Genomic DNA, 18,837 nt, shown 5'->3' with positions numbered 1-18,837 from the left:
AATAGTGAATTAAACATTGATCTGTACTAATCCTAAAGGAATGCTCAATGAACTGTTATATATTCCTAGAATATATAGAGAGCCAAGAATGTCAACACGCCCCATCTGGTTTTTCTCCAAAATAAAAATTGTATTTTTTTCTGATTAAAAAACATGTTTAATATAAAAACATAGAACCTCAAACATTACCAAGGAATTGTCACACTAAATTTCACTACCATTTTTATTTCTAATATTTTAAAGAAGTTTTTCTTTGAATATACACACATGTATATTACAGTTTACCTACTGTTTATCAAATAAGCTAGGCAGGATTTTCTTTGCTTAGTGCCTAGATGGGAAATTGACTGGGGATTCCAAATACCATATTTCATTAATTCTAAATTAAATTAGTTTAAGACCACTATTTTTTGTGCTTCTAAAGAAAACGACACTGTCAATTATGGTAGTAAGTTGTGATCAGTTGTAATATGTTGATTTCTGAGGTATAAAAATATAAATGTGCATCTTAGAAAAATGAAATATTAATACAATATATTCAATTCCCTTTTCTATTCCTAAACGCTGTGGTTTTCAGAAAAATTAAACAGTTGATAAGTATGCAAACATATTTTCTCTGTTGTGAGTTCAATTTTGTAGTTTGTTTTTGTTTTTTGTTTTTTACTAAAATAGTTGAATAAAAAATAATGAAGCCTCAGTAGGAAAAGTTGTCAGACAAGTTAATTTTTAAAAATATATATATTTTATTGATTTTTACAGAGAGGAAGAGAGAGGGATAGAGAGTTAGAAACTTTGATGAGAGAGAATCATCTATCAGCTGCCTCTTGCACACCCCCTACTGGGGATGTACCCAGAGTCATCTATCAGCTGCTTCTTGTACACCCCCCACTGGGGATGTGCCCATAACCAAGGTACATGCCCTTGACGGGAATCGAACCTGGGACCCCTCAGTCCACGGGCCGATGCTCTATCCACTGAACCAAACCGGTTTTTGCAGACAAGTAAATTTTTTATGGGTATATTTTTCTGTGGGCCTTAAGCAAAGAGAAAATTAGCCTGATTTTTGATATATGAGTTATTATCTCCATGTACATGTAAGAATAATGAGGTGTGAAGAATTTAAGTTACTTGCCCAAGATCATACCAGTCTTTGATTTGAACCCAAGCCTTTAACTGTACAGAACTCATTCATATTTGGGAAAACTTTTAACTGACTTGATTCCTCTAATATGGGCTTCCTTTTATTTCTTCATTCTCTTATACTCATTAGTTTTACATGCAAATTAGTTTATAGTAAATTATAAGAAGGTGGCTATTTGAATGAGCTTGTTCAAGAAAATGCAGAAAAATTGCAGTAGTTTCTTTTTTTTAAATATATTTTATTGATTTTGTACAGAGAGGAAGGGAGAGAGATACAGAGTTAGAAACATCGATGAGAGAGAGTCATCGATCAGCTGCCTCTTGCACACTCCATACTGGGGATTTGCCTGCAACCAAGGTACATGCCCTTGACCGGATTCGAACCAGGGACCTTTCAGTCCCCAGGCCGAAGCTCTCTCCACTGAGCCAAACCGGTCTTGGCTACATTTCTATTTATACATCGCAATCAAAGGAGGAACATAGGTGGGTTACATGAAATTCATTGGTGACGGATTAAGGAGGTGGGATAAAGCAAAGCAATGGGAAACCCCTAGGATTGGATAAAAAGTAAAATGATGGAAGTGTACTTAGGTGAATGCAGGAACAATTAACATGATAAAGAAGGAATTTGAGGCATCTGTCCTGGCGCCCACCAGGTTCCCACCACGTTTGGTTGTGCCCCAGGGGCTCCAGGAAAAGGGAAGTTACTAGTTAACCAGACATCTCACAGATATGTTATTTTAGAGGCAAAAAAAAAAAAAAGGCTAAGGGGCTCAGTAAAGAAGATCTAAGTTGATCTTTGTCAGGGAAAATATGGGCCTAGGACATGACTACCCACTCTAACCTGTTTGTAATTTAAATATTTAATTTCCAAACCATCTATCATGGTTATTTTAGGTCTCTGAGTTTGCAAGACTGCCACGCAGGCCTCCCCTGAGCTTGTCAGGTTAGCATGTGGCTCCTTTCGTTCACACCCCTCTACTGTGCCAGTCCTATTATCTCAAGATGAGGCACATATGCCAAAACCAGTTTGGCTCAGTGGTAGAGCGTCAGTCTGCGGACTGAAAGGTCCCAGGTTCGATTCCGGTCGGGGGGCATGTACATTGGTTGCAGGCACATCCCCGGTGGGGGGTGTGCAGGAGGCAGCTGGTCGATGTTTCTCTCTCATCGATGTTTCTAGTTCTCTATCCATCTTTCCTCCTCTCTGTAAAGAATCAATAAAATATATTTTAAAAAAAAAAGATGAGGCACATAAGGATCACTTAGTAATGCAGTGAAGCAGGGATACAGTGGGAAGCTTGTTCCAGACAGGAAGGGAGAGAGGTAAATTCTCCTGGGGGGTTAATTGGTCCATGGGTGTCATTTATATGTAATTTGGGCACTTATTACTGCACATTGAACTGACAACATTTTTTCTTTCTTTAAATATATTCTTATTGATTTAAGAGAGGGAGAGAGAAATAGAAATGTCAGTGATGAGAGACAATCATCCATCAGCTGCCTCCTACACGCCCCCTTCTAGGGATCTTGCCTGCAACCCTGGGCATGTATCCTCGATCAGAATCGAACCCTTCAGTCCACAGGCCAACACTCTATCCACTGAGCCAAACCAGCTAGGGCTTTACACATTTTTTTCTTAAATGAATCTTCTTTATTTGCCTCTGTTGAAAGGATGGCTATGCTTCCATGAAAAAATGCATCAGAAGAGATTTGATTTAAGCTAAAAACCTTAGGGCAAACAGGAATATGGAGATATGGGTGCTAATGGAGCAGCGGTGTCTTGAATGCTTAGAGTTCTCTTATCTCTTATTGTTTTACCATAGCCTTTACAACAGATATTTGTTTGTTTCTGTCTCCCTGCTTTTTATTTCTCAGGTCTTTTCTTTGTAAAAGAGGGTCAATTGAAGTTGGACTGTAATACCAAATTTCTACAGAAGATGTCACTGTTTGACTTGATTTACAGTGTAAATCATTTAGTATGAGTCACATTGAAAGATTCAGGTTTTGTTACTTTTTTGCTATTAATCAGTTCTCTGTATTTGAAACTCTGGGTTTTAAGTTAGCTAGCATAAAGTGTGTGCATAACTTCCTTAAGATGAGAAGTAATAGGCAAGATTTTTTAATATCATTGGTCAAACACCTTGTCTATAATAGTTTGCAACACTGAACAGTATTGGGTACATTGGTGTTTTTAAAAAAATAGCAATAAAAAATGGGCATGCATATAGAAGCATATAATAAAAATAGAAGTAAATAAAAATAAAAATGTTTTATTATCCCCATTTGGATACAATTGCTGTTATAAACTTTAAAAATGCTAAACAAAAGTGTGTGTGTTTTTTTTTTTTAAAATATATTTTTTGATTTATTACAGAGAGGAGGGGAAAGGGATAGAGAGTTAGAAACATCGATGAGATGCCTAAACCGGTTTGGCTCAGTGGATAGAGTGATGGCCTGCGAACTGAAGGGTCCTGGGTTTGGTTCCGTTCAAGGGCATGCACCTTGGTTGCGGGCACATCCCCAGTATGGGCTGTGTAGGAGGCAGCGGATCGATGTTTCTATCACTCTATCCCTCTCTCTTTTTCTCTGTAAAAAAAAATCAATAAAGTATATTAAAAAAAACAAAACAAAAACAAAACATGGATGAGAGAGAAACATCAATCCGCTGCCTCCTGCACACCCACTACTGGGGATGTGCCTGCAACCAAGGTACATGCCCTTGACTGGAATTGAACCTGGGACCCTTCAGTCACAGGCCGACGCTCTATCCACTGAACCAAACCAGTCAGGGAAAAAGTGGTTTTATAGGTAGTACTTTGCTCTACTATTTGGTATTTTTAATTATCATCGTTCCATGTCAATTTGGATAGATTATCAGATTCTTTTCAGTAGGTTCATGGTATTACTTGTGTGGACTATTACTTATTATAAATAGTTCCCTGTTAATAGACATGTTGGTTTTCTCCAGTACTTCTTTTTTATAAACAGTTGATAACAGTGAACATCCTTATATGTACCTTTGCATACTTGTGTTTTTGTAGCATCAATTTTTAGAAGTGGGATTGCTGGGACAAAATGGCATGCATAATTACAATTTTAATAGTTGTTGCTATAGAATTTGCAACATTATAAATTGGTGCTTTCACTAACAAGAGTGCTTTTTTTTCCTCTCACTTTTGCCAACATATATTATCAGGTTTGAGTTTTGCCCGTGTGAATGGGTGAACAGTAGAATCCCATTATTTTAGTATTTGTTTCTCAGGTAGATATCATTTTATATGTTATGCCTTCTCTTCTATGAATTGTGTATGTGTATTTGTTCTCCATTTCCCCATTCGGTTCTTATCCTTGGTGTCTAGTGTATAATAGGAATATTTGTTACAGATCTTTTCTTTCAGATTGGGTTCATGTCATACCTAGGTTTTTACCTTTTCTAAAGAATGTGAAAATATTCTGTTTTCTTCCATTCTGCTTATGGCTTTATTTTTTACATTTAGATTTTAATCCATCTGGAATTTATTTTTGTGTATGCTGTGAGGTAGGGATAATACTTTACTTTTTTCCCAAGTGGATAACTAGTTGATCAAGCACCATTTATTGAATAATTAATCTGTTTACTGACTTAAAATACCATCTTTATCATATACTAAATTCTCATATATTCCTGGATCTGCTTCTGGGCTCTGTTTTGTTCACCTGTTCTTTCAACCTAGTTTTCTGTCTTGAATCCAGTGCAGCCAAATTATAATCATTATCACCACCCACTACAGTGGGTGTAGAACATTCTCTTTTGATACTCCTATAAGAGTTTCTACTGGATTCTGTGATATCAGAAAACTGGGAGTCTTAAGAGGTATGCCTTAAAAGACTACTGATCATACCTCATTTCCCAGACTTTGCTGACAATGAATTGGACCTGAGCTAGACTTTTCAGGGAACTATCTTTGGGGTTGAGTGTGATGTAGACCCACCCTTTAGCTTGCTTGACTCATGGGAATGGTTCAGGGCCAGAACCAGACACCTGCCATGCTAATAACTTCCCTCGTGGTTCAGAATTTACTGTGACTGAAGATGGGTGGTTGCTATAATACTGCCCACTTGAACCTGGTGGTACACCATATTTTTAGGGCTCCTAAAGCATCAAATCAGTAATGGCCAACTAGGACTTGTTAATTTTTACTAATCTCTAATTAAAAGTTACCTAGTCGTTCATTTCTAGAAACAATTCTTACACTGTGTTCATTTAGAATTTCATAATGCTATGACATTAGATAGCTAACTTCTTAAATCTTCTAGTTCCTGTTTGGTAACATGAGATATAGATATATATGTGTATATAGGTATACATATATATATATTTATATTTTTTTTCTAGAATGACCAATCAACAGGGGACATAAAAGTGATTGGTGGAGATGATCTCTCAACATTAACTGGAAAGGTATGTATGTATCTTGAAGAAGGCCCATTATACCAAGAGTCATTAGTAAGACTATGCTGCCAATCAATCACTAAGAGGCAGTTTACATAGTTATTTATGCACATAGGTATCTTTCTCTAGGTCATATAGCAAAGAGACAGTTGAATCCAACATTAAATTTAAAAGTTCGTGTTGCCAAGTACTGCTATCTGCCACTGTGTTGATCTAATTTGGAATCCTTCAATATATATATATATATATATATATATATATATATATATATATATATATATATATATAAAGGCAGTCTTTTTTAAAAAATATATTTTATTGATTTTTTACAGAGAGGAAGGGAGAGAGATAGAGAGCCAGAAACGTTGATGAGAGAGAAACATCGACCAGCCGCCTCCTGCACACCCCCTACTGGGGATGTGCCCACAACCAATGTACATGCCCTTGACCGGAATCGAACCTGGGACCTTTCAGTCCGCAGACCGACGCTCTACCACTGAGCCAAACCGGTTTCGGCAGAAAGGCAGTCTTTTTAAAAAATAGAGTCACGGGTGTTTCCCCCTCTCCCCCCCACCCCCCCCATCTATTTAAAATTGATTGTAGAGAGAGAAGGGAAGGAGAGAAGAAGAGAAAAAGAGAAAGAAACATGAATTTGTTCCACTTATCCATGTATTCATTGGGTGATTCTTGTATGTGCCTGATGGGTTCAAACCCAAGACCTTGGCATATTGGGACAGTGCTCTAAACAACTGAGCTTTCCAGCCAGCACACACATAGTTTCTGAAAAGATAGAGGAGCAGTAACATGTAGTGGCTGAAAGTATGGGTTCTGGAGCTGGACAGCCTTGATTCAAAGCCTGGCTCAGTACTTCCTAATATGTGACCTGGGACCGTTTTTTTTTTAACCTCTCTATCTCCCATATGTAAGGTAAGGATGGCAGCCACGTCATAGAATTAAAAGAAGACTAAGTGAAATAATGCATGTAAAGTTCTTACAACAGTTTCTGGAGTTAGAACACTCAGTAAATTCAAGCATAACTATTATTTTAAGGAACCTCAAAGTTTTTTAAACATCAAAATTCTTGCAGTATTATCAATTGGCTGACTAAAAGAGATATTAAGATGTTTGAGCATTTTTCTTCTGATACATGAAATGATTTTTTAATAACCAATAATAGAGCTATGGTTTTAAGCTGCCATTTATATTGTGCCAAATATAAAGGGATAATCTCAAAAGTTTCACACGTTTCTGTGAGGTGTATATTATTAGCCCTATTTTACAGATCAGGAAAATAAGACTCAGCAAGATTGAAGGATTTACTCAAAGTCTCACTGCCAGTAAGTGGTAGAGCTTTTTTTGAATCTAGGTCTTTCATTCTCTAGAACACTTTATCATCTGGCTTTTACATTTTTAAAAAATATATTTTTATTTGTTTTTTTGAGAGAGGAAGCGGGGAGGAAGAGAGGGATAGAAACATCAATGAGCATGAACATTGATCAGCTGCCTCCTGCACATCCCCTGCGGGGGATGGAGCCTGCAACCTGGGCATATGCCTTGATTGGGAATCTTGTGACCTCTTGGTGCATGGGGCAGTGCTCAACCACTGAGCTACACAAGCCAGGTGGCTTTTAAATTTTAATGTTCACAGCTCATTTGACTGAGTATCTGTAAGGAGACTTTAGCATACAGCACTTGTGTCAAATTCTGTGGTCCCACCCTGCTGGTGTGGCTCAGTTGGTTGAGTGTTGTCCCATGAACTAGGAGGTCATGGTTTGATTCCTGGTTAGTGCACATAGTCAATGCACGTGCCCGTGTTGCAGGCTTGATGTTCAGTGAGGGATGTGCAGTGCAGGAGGCAGCCGATCACTGTTTCTCTCTCATTGATGTTTCTATTTCTCCCTTTCCTTTCCTCTCTGACATCAATAAAAACATATTTAGCCAAAACCGGTTTGGCTCAGCAGTAGAGCGTCGGTCTGTGGACTGAAAGGTCCCGGGTTCGATTCCGGTCAAGGGCATGTACATTGGTTGCGGGCACATTCCTGGTGGGGGATGTGCAAGAGGCAGCTGGTCGATGTTTCTCTCTCATCGACATTTCTAGCTATCTCTCTCCCTTCCTCTCTGTAAAAAATCAATAAAAATATATTTTTAAAAAATATTTTAAAAATTCTGTGGTCCCATAACAGAGTCATGCCAAACTAATGTTCTCTTCAACATCTTTGGAAAACTTTTAAAGGAGAAATTATAATCTATTGATCCTTTTCCCTCTCTGTCCATCTTATACATCACTGTCAGACCTATTCTCCTTTCCTTTTGCCCATATTTTGAAGTAATTTGAAGCCCTTACTTCCGCAGTCAATTTTTAGTGCTGGAAGGGGCCTAGCCTTCACAATCTGTGCTTTTATTTGACCTTGCCTTTCCCACTTAATGGCTCTGTCCCACTATGTAACTATGTGACCTTCAAACATATCTTTCTAAAATAACTTTTCTTTTCATGATAGTCACACTAAAGCACATTTGTTGTGGAGAAATATAAGGACATAAATTGGATGAAGTCATTTCTTGGTAGTTAGATTATAGGCTATTTAGACTTTCTATTTTAGTTTATCTTTTTGAGACAGTGTGTGTGCAGATACGTATTCCACAACCCCCTTTTTGCTCTCAGTGGATTAGAATATGTGAAAATAGCTCTTCAAATCTCTACTCTTTGGCTATTTTTGTGACTTTAGGCAACTAATTGATCTCTTGAGCTTCAAATTTTTCATTTAATAAGTAAGGATGTAGCTATTTGACATAAAATAAACTCTCAATAATGGTGCAATTCTCATTCTTTTATTTTTTTAAACAGTATTGATGTCTCTGGACTTTTATTTGTATAAAATGTCTCATACCAGTTAAAGTCTATAATTTTGGCCTAACCAAGGTTCTGTATCTACTTAGTATTAGAGCCAAGACTAGAATCCAGTTTCTCTGTCTCCTAATTCAGTGATGTTTTCAAACTACAACTTCATCCAATGGTGCTCATTGCTGCAACAGTGAGCCAGTTACTGGTAGGAAAATATTATCCTTCAGATGTGCTAGCTATGGTAAGGTAAATGTTGAGAAAGAACCACATGGTAGGTGGTGAAAAAATGATTGGTCAGTTAATTATTATATTCAATTTTATTAAATATTTGGGTTGAAGTATCTATTGAAAGACAAATTAGTTGTGATATGAAGAGAGAGAATAAATATGTACTGTTGTAGTAATATATATTGTAAAGTATATGCAAAATTATTGATTATACAAAGTGAGGTTTTTTAAAAGTCCTAATATTTCTTTCTTGCAACCCAATGGATCTTGTGCGCCCTACTTTGGTAACCACCAAGTTAGAAGAATACATAGAACATTAAATTCTAGTGCCATACGTATGTGAAAGAGAAATGAGAACTAAAATAAACAATATAGTATGGACCTATGACAATGATGATAACTAGTATGTGAAATGCTATTATACTTTATTCCTATAACTAACACAAGAACAAATAGGACTATTTTCTACATTGATAGTAGTTAAATGGTATTTTCTCTAAAGATTCTTTCAGCTATAAAATCCTGAGGGGTAGAAATTGGCATGGAGGTTTTTGGTGGGAGTAAGCAAAGATTGGTACCTTTTTTAGTTTAGTCTAATAATAAGAGCATATCCAGAAAATGTAGAACAATTTTAGTTAATAAGTAAATAGGTTTTGAATTGGATTCCATATGCTAAGTTAAATGCATGGTTTTGGAGTTATTTTCAAGTTAGATAGGTACTCATTCAAGTCCCTCATTTTACACATAGGAAATTGAGGCTCAGAGAAATTTTATGACTTTCCCAAGATTAGACCTCTGTTTAAGCAATAAAAACTTTTTAAAAATGAGCATATGGGTCAAATTTTATTTTTAAAAATTCTATTGCTGTGAAAATTTTATATTAAAGAGTTCTAAATCCCAACAGATGGAATTTGTTATGATGTGATTTGAGTTATAATTAGAAACACTGTCTGATTCGTTGTACTGATTTTCATTTCTCTTTTTCTTCTAGAATGTCTTGATTGTTGAAGTAAGTTCTACATACTTTTAATATAGTGTTTATTATTGTCTAACTTAGTATGCACAGTTCTGCAGGTAAGCTGGGGAAAGAAATTCCTCTTGATCAATTTTAATGGTAGGTTTGTGTTATAAGAGAATGAGATTTTTTTGTCAAATTTGTACTGGATAATGGAAAGTTTTGGTATATTTCTCTTTTTGACTTGAATTTTTCCTTTTATTTATTTTTAAACACACACACATTTTTAGTATATCTTTATTGATTTCAGAGAGGAAGGGAGAGGAGAGATAGAAACATCAGTGATGAGAGAGAATCATTGATTGGCTGCCTCCTACATGCTCCCCTCCCCCACTGGAGACCAAGCCTGCAACTTAGGCATGTGCCCTGACTGGGAATCAAACTGTTGACCTCCTGGTTCATAGGTCGATGTTCAACCACTGAACCACACTGGCCAGGCTTTCCTTTCTTTTAAAGTTAATGTATATTAGCCCTGGCCCTTGTGGCTCAGTTGGTTGAGCATAATTCCAAGCACTGAGAGTAGCCGGTTCTATTCCTGGTCAGGCCACTTCCCCAGTTGTGGGTTTGATTCCCAGTAGGGTACATGTAGGAGGCAGCCAATCAATGCTTCTATTTCTCTCCCTCTCCTTTCATCTCTCTCTCTAAAAAAATAAAGTTGATGTATATTCACATGAATGTTTTTAATTCTATTGCATACATCTATCTAGATACAAATAAAAGCCAAGTGACTGGAACAACTGGTCGCTATGATGCCCACTGTGGCCAGCCAATTGGCCTAATTTGGGGGGGGGGGCGGCCCCTCCTTCTGGCCAGCCCCCTGGCTGGCCCCACCCCAGATCGCGCCCCCCCCCTAACCCCAATCAGGGGCTGGCCTGCCAACCATCTGCTTCCCCTCCCCCCCTGACAGCCCAGCCCAATCATCCCCCACCATCTGGTGGGCTGACCAGAGCCCACCTGTGCACGAATTTGTGCACTGGGCTTCTAATACACACACACACACACACACACACACACACACACAGTGTGACATACATATATATTAAAAATATTTTTATTGACTTTTAGAGAGAGAGAAACATTGATGTGAGAGTTAAATATCGATCGGCTGCCTCTTACATGCCTTCTACTGTGGATTTAGCCTGCAACCGAGGCATATGTCCTGACTAGAAATCAAACTGGCAACCTGTGGTGCATATGACAACACCCAACCAACTGGACCACATCAGCCAGGTCTACAATATATATTTTGATTAAAAAATTTATATAGTGCCACATTATACATACTGTCTCTTTCAGCTTGTTATTTTTACTCAAAATTGGTTTTGAGGTTATTCATTTTGACATATATAGAGTCAGTTGTCCGTAAAAGTGCCACATAGCATTGCAGTGTATAAATCAACCAATTTATGCCCTATAAATAGCGAGATTGCTTGCACTTTTTCCTACTACTATAGGGCTGCTAAGAGTACCCTTTTCATGTCCTGATCACATTTGTGTGAGTTCCTTCTAGATACAGGCACTTAGAAGTAGAATGATTGGGTTGTAGAATCTGTACATTTTCAATTATACTATTACTAGAGTCTTAGTGCACAGATTCATGCACCTATGTGGTCCCTTGGCCTGGCCTGTAGGGATTGGGCCGAAAACGGCTCTCCAACATTCCCCAGGGGGTCCCAGATTGCAAGAGGGCAGTTCTCAAGTGACGCACCCTGGAATTGGGCTCCCTCCTCTCTGGTTCCGGGAGAGGAGGTCAGTGTGCGTCATAGTTACTTGCCTGTTGGCTGGTCGCTCAGGCTTTTGTATATGTAGATTGCCAAATTACTTATCAAAGTAGTATATACTTTATACTCCCACCAATGGAAGGAATTCTCATTCTTTTATGTAAAACGGTTTAAGGCTTAAGAGCAACAGTAAACCTGAATTTATTTTTGTTGTTTTTAAGGTTATTTAGAAACTTTAGCTCATAGATTAAAAGATAAACAAATGATAATTTTTAAAAAATATATTTTATTGATTTTTTTTTTTCCAGAGAGGAAGAGAGGGATAGAGAGCTAGAAACATTGATGAGAGAAACATTGATCAGCTGCCTCTTGCACACCCCCTACTGTGGATGTGCCTAAAACCAAGGTACATGCCCTTGACCGGAATTGAACCTGGGACCTTTCAGTCCGCAGGCCGATGCTCTATCCACTGAGCCAAACCGGTTTTGGCTAAATGATAATTCTTTTTTAAAGTTTTGTGCACATGAATACCCCTGGGAATGGTTCGCTTTCTTAAAATGAAGATTCATTAATTCCACTTGAGATTGATTTATTTTCTCTGGGGTAATGCTGCCTAATAAATTACCACCAATTTAGCAGCTTTAAACAACACAAATTTGTTATATCAGTTTACGTGGGTCAGGAACGCAAGTACAGGTTAGTTGGGTCCTCAGCTTGGGGTCTCACCACTCTGAATCAATGTTGATGCTCCTGTGGCTTATGATCCTCTTCCTTGTTCATTCAGGTTGTTGGCAGAATTTAGTACCTGTGGTTGTAGGACGGCTCCATTTTTTTGCCGAGTAGGAGTTGTTCTCAGCTCCTAAAGGCTATCTTCATGTCGTAGCACATGGTCCTCTCACATGGCAGTTGACTTCAAAACCAACAGGAGAATTGCTCTCCAGTCTCTTACATTATCTTGCCCAACATAACCTAATCACGGGAGTGACCATCCTATCATTTTCACGGTTCTCTCTCTTTTATATATATATATATATATATATATATATATATATATATATATATATATATATTTTTTTTTTTTTAATTGATTTTTTACAGAGAGGAGGAGAGAGGGATAGAGAGCTAGAAACGTCGATGAGAGAGAAACATCGACCAGCTGCCTCTTGCACACCTCCTACCGGAGATGTGCCCGCAACCAAGGTACATGTCCTTGATCGGAATCGAACCTGGAACTTTTCAGTCCACAGACCGACGCTCTACCACTGAGCCAAACTGGTTTCGGCAACAGTTCTCTCTTTTGTGAGGGAATTATTCCTGGTGTGTACACCTGGGGGCAGGAGTGTCTTGGAGGCTATCAGAACAAAATTCTGTCTGATGCAGCTCAAAAATATGCATTTTTCACTAGTCTCCAGCTTTGATATTTCTGATGACTCACAGACACCCCCCCCCCTTTGTGAAGCATTGATTTACACCATTTGTAAAGAGTATTTTTCATTGAAGAGTATTAAGATATGGTTTAAGAAATATTTTCCCAGCCCTAGCAGTTTGGCTCAGTGGATAGTGTCGACCTGCAGATTGAAGAGTCCTGGGTTCAATTTTGGTCAAGGGCCATGCACCTTGGTTGCAGGCTTCTCCCTTACCCAGGCCCTGGTAGGGGCATATGCAGGAGGCAACCAATTGATGTGTTTCTCTCACATAGACTTTTCAATATTTTTCTCTGTCCCTCTCTCTTCCACTCTCTCTAAAAGTCAATGGAAAAATATCCTCAGGTGAGGATTTAAAAAACAATAGCCCTAGCCAGTTTGGCTCAGTATATAGAGCATCTGCTTACAGACTGAAAGGTCTCAGGTTCGATTCTGGTCAAGGGCACATGCCCGGGGTGGCAGCTCAATCCCCCATGATAGGTGTGCAGGAGGCACCTGATTAATGATTCTCTCTCATCATTGATGTTTCTATCTCTCCTTTCCCTTTTTCTCTGAAATCAATAAAAATATATTTAAAATTTTACATATATATATATTTTTTTTTTTTTCTTCTCCCCAATTAGAGATGGGCTTGTTTTGAATAATGTCCTAGTTTTGATGACCTTACTAAGATTCACTTCCACATAAAGACATTTTATATAGTAAAATCTTATTAATTTGGATATTTTTAAAATGGTATAAAGCAGTTTCTAAAAGTGTGCATCTGAGAGAGGGGAGAGCATCCCAGTCTTGAATTTTTTTAAAAAAATCAAATAATTTTTATAATGGAGGGCAGCAGCATAATTCTCTAATAAAACATGCGTGTACATATATATACATAAAAATTTTTTCATTGACCTCTTGGTGTCTACAAAATCCAGTCCTGGGGACTGGCATTCCTACTGCTTGCTGAAAGCCAGGCTATTTACAGATTCTAGACTATCTAGTGTATGAATTGTGAGAATTACTGTACTGAAAAAATGGCATTGTTCCAATTATACATGAAGTTTGGGTATGTTGTGTTTATAGAATGACTGAATTTAAAGTTATGATGGTTTTATTTACCATTTAAATGTCTTTTTTTAAAGGATATAATTGACACTGGCAAAACCATGCAAACCTTGCTTTCCTTGGTCAAGCAGTATAATCCGAAGATGGTCAAGGTCGCAAGGTATATATATTATAACATTTTGTCATAGGAAATTTTCTTTATTTGAAAGAGGATTAAGGAATTGCTCCTGTGTTAGGGTAAATGTTCTCAATGGCCATTTTATCTTTAAAAAATAATATAATCTCAAACTCAGTATCCTTTGTAAATAATTGTACATTTCTCTTATGACTAATGATCTTGAGATTCTTTTTATTTGCTTATTGACTCTGAGTATCTTCTCTGGAGTGGTTATCCATTTAAAGCATGGAAATTGCTTAAAAAACGAACTACAATCATGCCTTACAGATGGAGCTTCATTAAAGATTCAGATCTATAGGCATTATGAAGTGCCAAGTTCTACTGAACTCTTAGCATAGCTGGCACTGAGTTTGCTGATACCATTTCTGGAATGTTCCTGAGTAAGTGCAGTTAGAGGGATGGGTTTTGCTGTGAATGACTGTTTTAAATTTGTATATAGAAATTGAGTCCAAACATATCCTCTATTTCAGTGTTTCCCAAGCTTTTGACATATGTGTATCCCTTTTATAATTTTCGTAACGCTGAGTACGCCTCGTACGCATGAGAACGTAGAATTAGGCGCAGCTAAGCACGGTGCAGTGCATATCCCCACCAAACTCTGGTGCAACGCGTACGCCCACCAAACTCTTCCCGTACCCCTGGGGGTACGTGTACCACACTTTGGGAAACAACACAGTCTATTTAATGACTGGAAGAGAATCATGAAGAACTTGAATAGATGATTCCCTTGGAGGCTAAGGCTTAGGCTAGTGATTCTCATTCAGCTTCACATTGAAATTATCAGAGTTAAAACAAACAAACAAATAAATAAAACACAACCTATGTCTGTGTCCCATCCCTAATAATTCTGATATCATTGGTCAGGGGTGTGGCATGAATAGTTGAGGGTTGTTTTTTTTTTCTTTATTTTTTTTAAGTTCTGAGGTGCAGCTAAGGTTGAGTATTACTTTAGGTCCTCTCCAGCTCTTTAAATATACTTATCTAGGAAGGCATGAAGTCATAAGTTTTATTGGGACTTCCTTTAACACACAACAAGGCTTTCAAAGTACCATCTACTGCTTTTTTTAATGGCTAAAAATTTCAGCACGAAGCACTTGAGTTACAAAATTAGCTTTTGTTCGAGTTGACTCATCCTACCTGCAGTTTTTACTCTCAAAGATAAATACTGCCTCCTTTAGCATGCTAGTTACTTTTTAACCTAAAGTTCCTCTTGGTAAGCAAACTGTTAAAAGTCTTGAAAGGTGATGCTCACCACTCCTACACTCCTTGTGGCTTAGGGATTGTATTTCTAGGGATTCTGGACTAAGAGCACTTATCTTTTCTTTGCTCATTGGCACTCCCCACCCATTTATCTGCCTGATTAGCTGTCCTTCGGTGGGTGCGTGGGTGCGTGGGTGCGTGGGTGGTTGGGATGCAGTTCTCAGAACAGTCTATCACGTTCCAGGTAGAGATCAATCCAAGGCCTCATCTGTAGCGTGAACTCATTGCTGCCCCTGCCCAGTGATCCTGTGATTTATTTAGCTCTCTGTTTCATAGTCTTTCTTTGGGTATGTTAAAACTGACCACGACATGCTAATTTCAGAAGAAACCGTGTTTCAGAACATTAATGTTCTCTTTTGTAATGCTCTGTAGTGTCTCTATATGTCACATGTCACATTTTAAAATTAACAGCTTGCTGGTAAAAAGGACCCCTCGAAGTGTTGGATATAGACCAGACTGTAAGTGAATTGCTTATTGTCATTTAGACATCTTTAACCCAACTAATTTTATAAATGAAACTAGAGGCCCGGTGCATAAAATTCATGCACTGGGGGGTGGGTGGTGTTGGTCCCTCAGCCCGGCTTAGGCCCTGGGCGGGGAGAGGTGGGGAATATCCCTATGGGGAATGGCCTAAGCCATAATTTCCTTAGCGCTGCTGGGCTTACCAGCTGTGAGCCTGGCTTCTGGCTGAGCGGTGCTCCCCCAGTGGGAGTGCACTGACCACCAGGGGCAGCTCCTGTGTTGAGCCTCTGCCCCCTGGTGGTCAGTGGGTGTCATTCTCATTCTGCCATTCAGTTGATTTGCATATTAGTCTTTTATTATATAGGATAGGGTGGTTTAGAGTTACATTAGAGAATATTTGTAGAGAAGGCACATTTGATTTGAAAGTGATGTTTTCTGGCCCTTGCTGGGTAGCTCAGTGGGTTGATGTGTCATCCCCATGCTCCAAGTTTGTGGGTTTAATCTGTAGTTAGGGCATGTACAGTGGTTAACCAATAAATGCATACATAAGTGGAACAATGGAATAATGGCTGGGTGTTTCTCTGTTTTTCTCTCCCTCCCTGTCTTCCCCTCTCTCCCTCCTTCCCTCCCCATCCCTCTCCCGCTCCTCTCAAATAAGTAAAATTTAAAAATATTTTTAAAAAAATATATTTTATTTATTTTTTACAGAGAGGAAGGGAGAGAGATAGAGAGCTAGAAGTGTCGATGAGAGAGAAACATCAACCAGCTGCCTCCTGCACACCCCCTACCGGGGATGTGCCCGCAACCAATGTACATGCCCTTGACCGGAATCGAACCCGGGACCTCTCAGTCCGCAGACCGACGCTCTACCGCTGAGCCAAACCGGTTTCGGCTAAAAATATTTTTAAAGTGATGTTTTCTGTATCTAAATGATGAATTATGATTCCTTCTAGTTGTTGGATTTGAAATTCCAGACAAGTTTGTTGTAGGATATGCCCTTGACTATAATGAATACTTCAGGGATTTGAACGTAAGTAAAACTTCTTTTTCTCACTCACTATCATTTTTCAGACCCCATATAAAAGTTTATGAAAGAGAATTGTTTTCTCTTTCCAGCACCTCATAATTTGAACAGACTGATGGTTCCCATTAGTCACATAAAGCTGAAGTCAAGTAAAGACGTCCTTAGAGCTGGAACTTGGCCAGGCTAGGGTGACACTTTTTCTGGCTGAAATAGTTGAACAGCTTTAATACACACTAACTATCCCATTATTTCAGATGATAGATGCGCTCATAAGTAAGAAGTAAATGAACTAGTTTAAGTCTTTTAATTCAGTCTCCTTCAAATACCCGCCTCCTACTTTAGAGGCAGGAGTCTTGAGAATGAAAGTATGAGCATAAGTGAGGAAGATTAGGAAGACTGCACAAACCTCTTTTGGTTTAGTAAAAAAGCCCGCAGGATAATACTATTCTTATAAGGTATGCAAATTGCTGTTCTTGCCTTTCACTTCGGAACACACTTTTCTAATGTGCATTTCTGGATTTTTATTTTTTAGCATGTTTGTGTTATAAGTGAAACTGGAAAAGCAAAATACAAAGCCTAAGATGAGAGTTCAAGTTGAGTTTGGAAACATCTGGAGTCCTATTGAAATCACCAGTGAAGTTATCTAATGTTCTAGTTCTGTGGCCAGCTGCTTAGTCGAGCTTATTGCATGTATCGTATAAGAATTTTTTTCTGTTTTGTAATTTAGAAATGTCAGTTGCTGCATTCCTGAACTCTTTATTTGCACTATGAGCCTAAAGACTCAGTTTTCTTTGGGTGGATTGTTATTTGACTAGTGAATGAAAAATCTCTTAAACCATACCACTATTGAATGAAAATATTGAAATTGTATCTGTAAGAAACATTTAAAGAGAAGATATATTAGTTTTTAATTGGTATTTTAATTTTTATATATTCAGGAAAGTACAGAAGTGATTGAATATTGTTAATTATACCACTGTGTGTTTAGAAAAGTAAAAAGCAGTCAGGTTTTGTATCTAAGACAGCACTTAAGAGATATTGTTATATAAACCAAATGTCCTGGAATTCTTTAAGTAGTGTTTCAGTATTATTAACTGCATTTTCACACTTGTTCATATTATTTTCCGTGAACCTTTATCAGTAGTTCCTTTTAAATACAAATCAATAAGTTCCAGAATAACATTACCACTTTTTGAATTCATCCGTGTAAAAATCCTTAAAATAAAGGCTGTCTCTTTAAAAGAAACTGTGCATACCTATAATTTCTCTACAAATTAACCCAGTATAGTTTTCTTTTTGTTTCCTTTTGCTTGTCAAGTTTTAGTAACTAGTTTAATTGTAATCTTTACCAAGCATAGGGAACAATAATTATCTGGTAGAAGGGATAAGTGGAACTGGCAAAATTCTTACCCACTTCAGAGACATTAACTTTCATACAAATGGTATACCTTACTACATTTTACTGTGCTAAAATGATATGACTTTCTCTTGGAATTCTGTTAGAAATTGTTTAGATTACAATCTCATCTGCATCACAACAATTTGTTTTCAGACATGTAAACAGACGATTACCTTCTTTGAATAATGGATAATACTTTATTGAGTAAAGAATAACAACAACAAAACCTTTTGTTTTCTGGGAGCAGGAAGAAAAGTTGTTGTTTTTAAAAAAACAAAAACAAAACACACCTCTTAATTGCTTCTCTGTTCCATGTAAGGTATAAACTAGCAACTTTAAGCCATCTACCTATATTTATGGCTTAAAAAGTTTACTGCAACTCCCAGCAGCAAAGTAGGGAACTTTATTTATTTTAAAAAATATATATTTTATTGATTTTATACAGAGAGGAATGAAGAGGGATAGAGAGCTAGAAACATCGATGAGAGAGAAACATCGACCAGCTGCCTCCTGCACACCCCCCACCGGGTATGTGCCCACAACCAATGTACATGCCCTTGACCGGAATCGAACCTGGGACTCTTGAGTCTGAGCCAAACCGGTTTCGGCAAAGTAGGGAACTTTAAATAATAATTTGTTATAGTCCTAGAACTTTCTAGTTA

General features: G+C 37.8%; 1 protein-coding gene across 3 annotated transcripts in view; it reads left to right on the top strand.

Moving 5' to 3' along the window:
- Positions 1-18,022, top strand: part of HPRT1 (hypoxanthine phosphoribosyltransferase 1) — a 38,511-nt gene extending 20,489 nt beyond the window's left edge. For 2 of the 3 annotated variants that reach the window (XM_084870263.1, XM_084870265.1), the window contains exons 4-9: positions 5,516-5,581; positions 9,634-9,651; positions 13,930-14,012; positions 15,702-15,748; positions 16,706-16,782; positions 17,309-18,022. In XM_084870263.1, coding sequence (XP_084726389.1) covers positions 5,516-5,581; positions 9,634-9,651; positions 13,930-14,012; positions 15,702-15,748; positions 16,706-16,782; positions 17,309-17,356 — 339 coding nt within the window. In that variant the 3' untranslated portion in view covers positions 17,357-18,022. The remainder of the gene's footprint in view (positions 1-5,515; positions 5,582-9,633; positions 9,652-13,929; positions 14,013-15,701; positions 15,749-16,705; positions 16,783-17,308) is intronic. The other variant, XM_084870264.1, reaches the window with a different exon arrangement.
- Positions 18,023-18,837: the final 815 nt, after the last annotated feature.

This window comes from Pipistrellus hanaki (genome assembly GCF_964339955.1).
Source record: "Pipistrellus hanaki genome assembly, chromosome: X".
Taxonomy (NCBI): Eukaryota; Metazoa; Chordata; class Mammalia; order Chiroptera; family Vespertilionidae; genus Pipistrellus; species Pipistrellus hanaki.
Note: the sequence above shows the minus strand (reverse complement) of the source record. Positions and strands in the feature narration are given on the sequence as shown.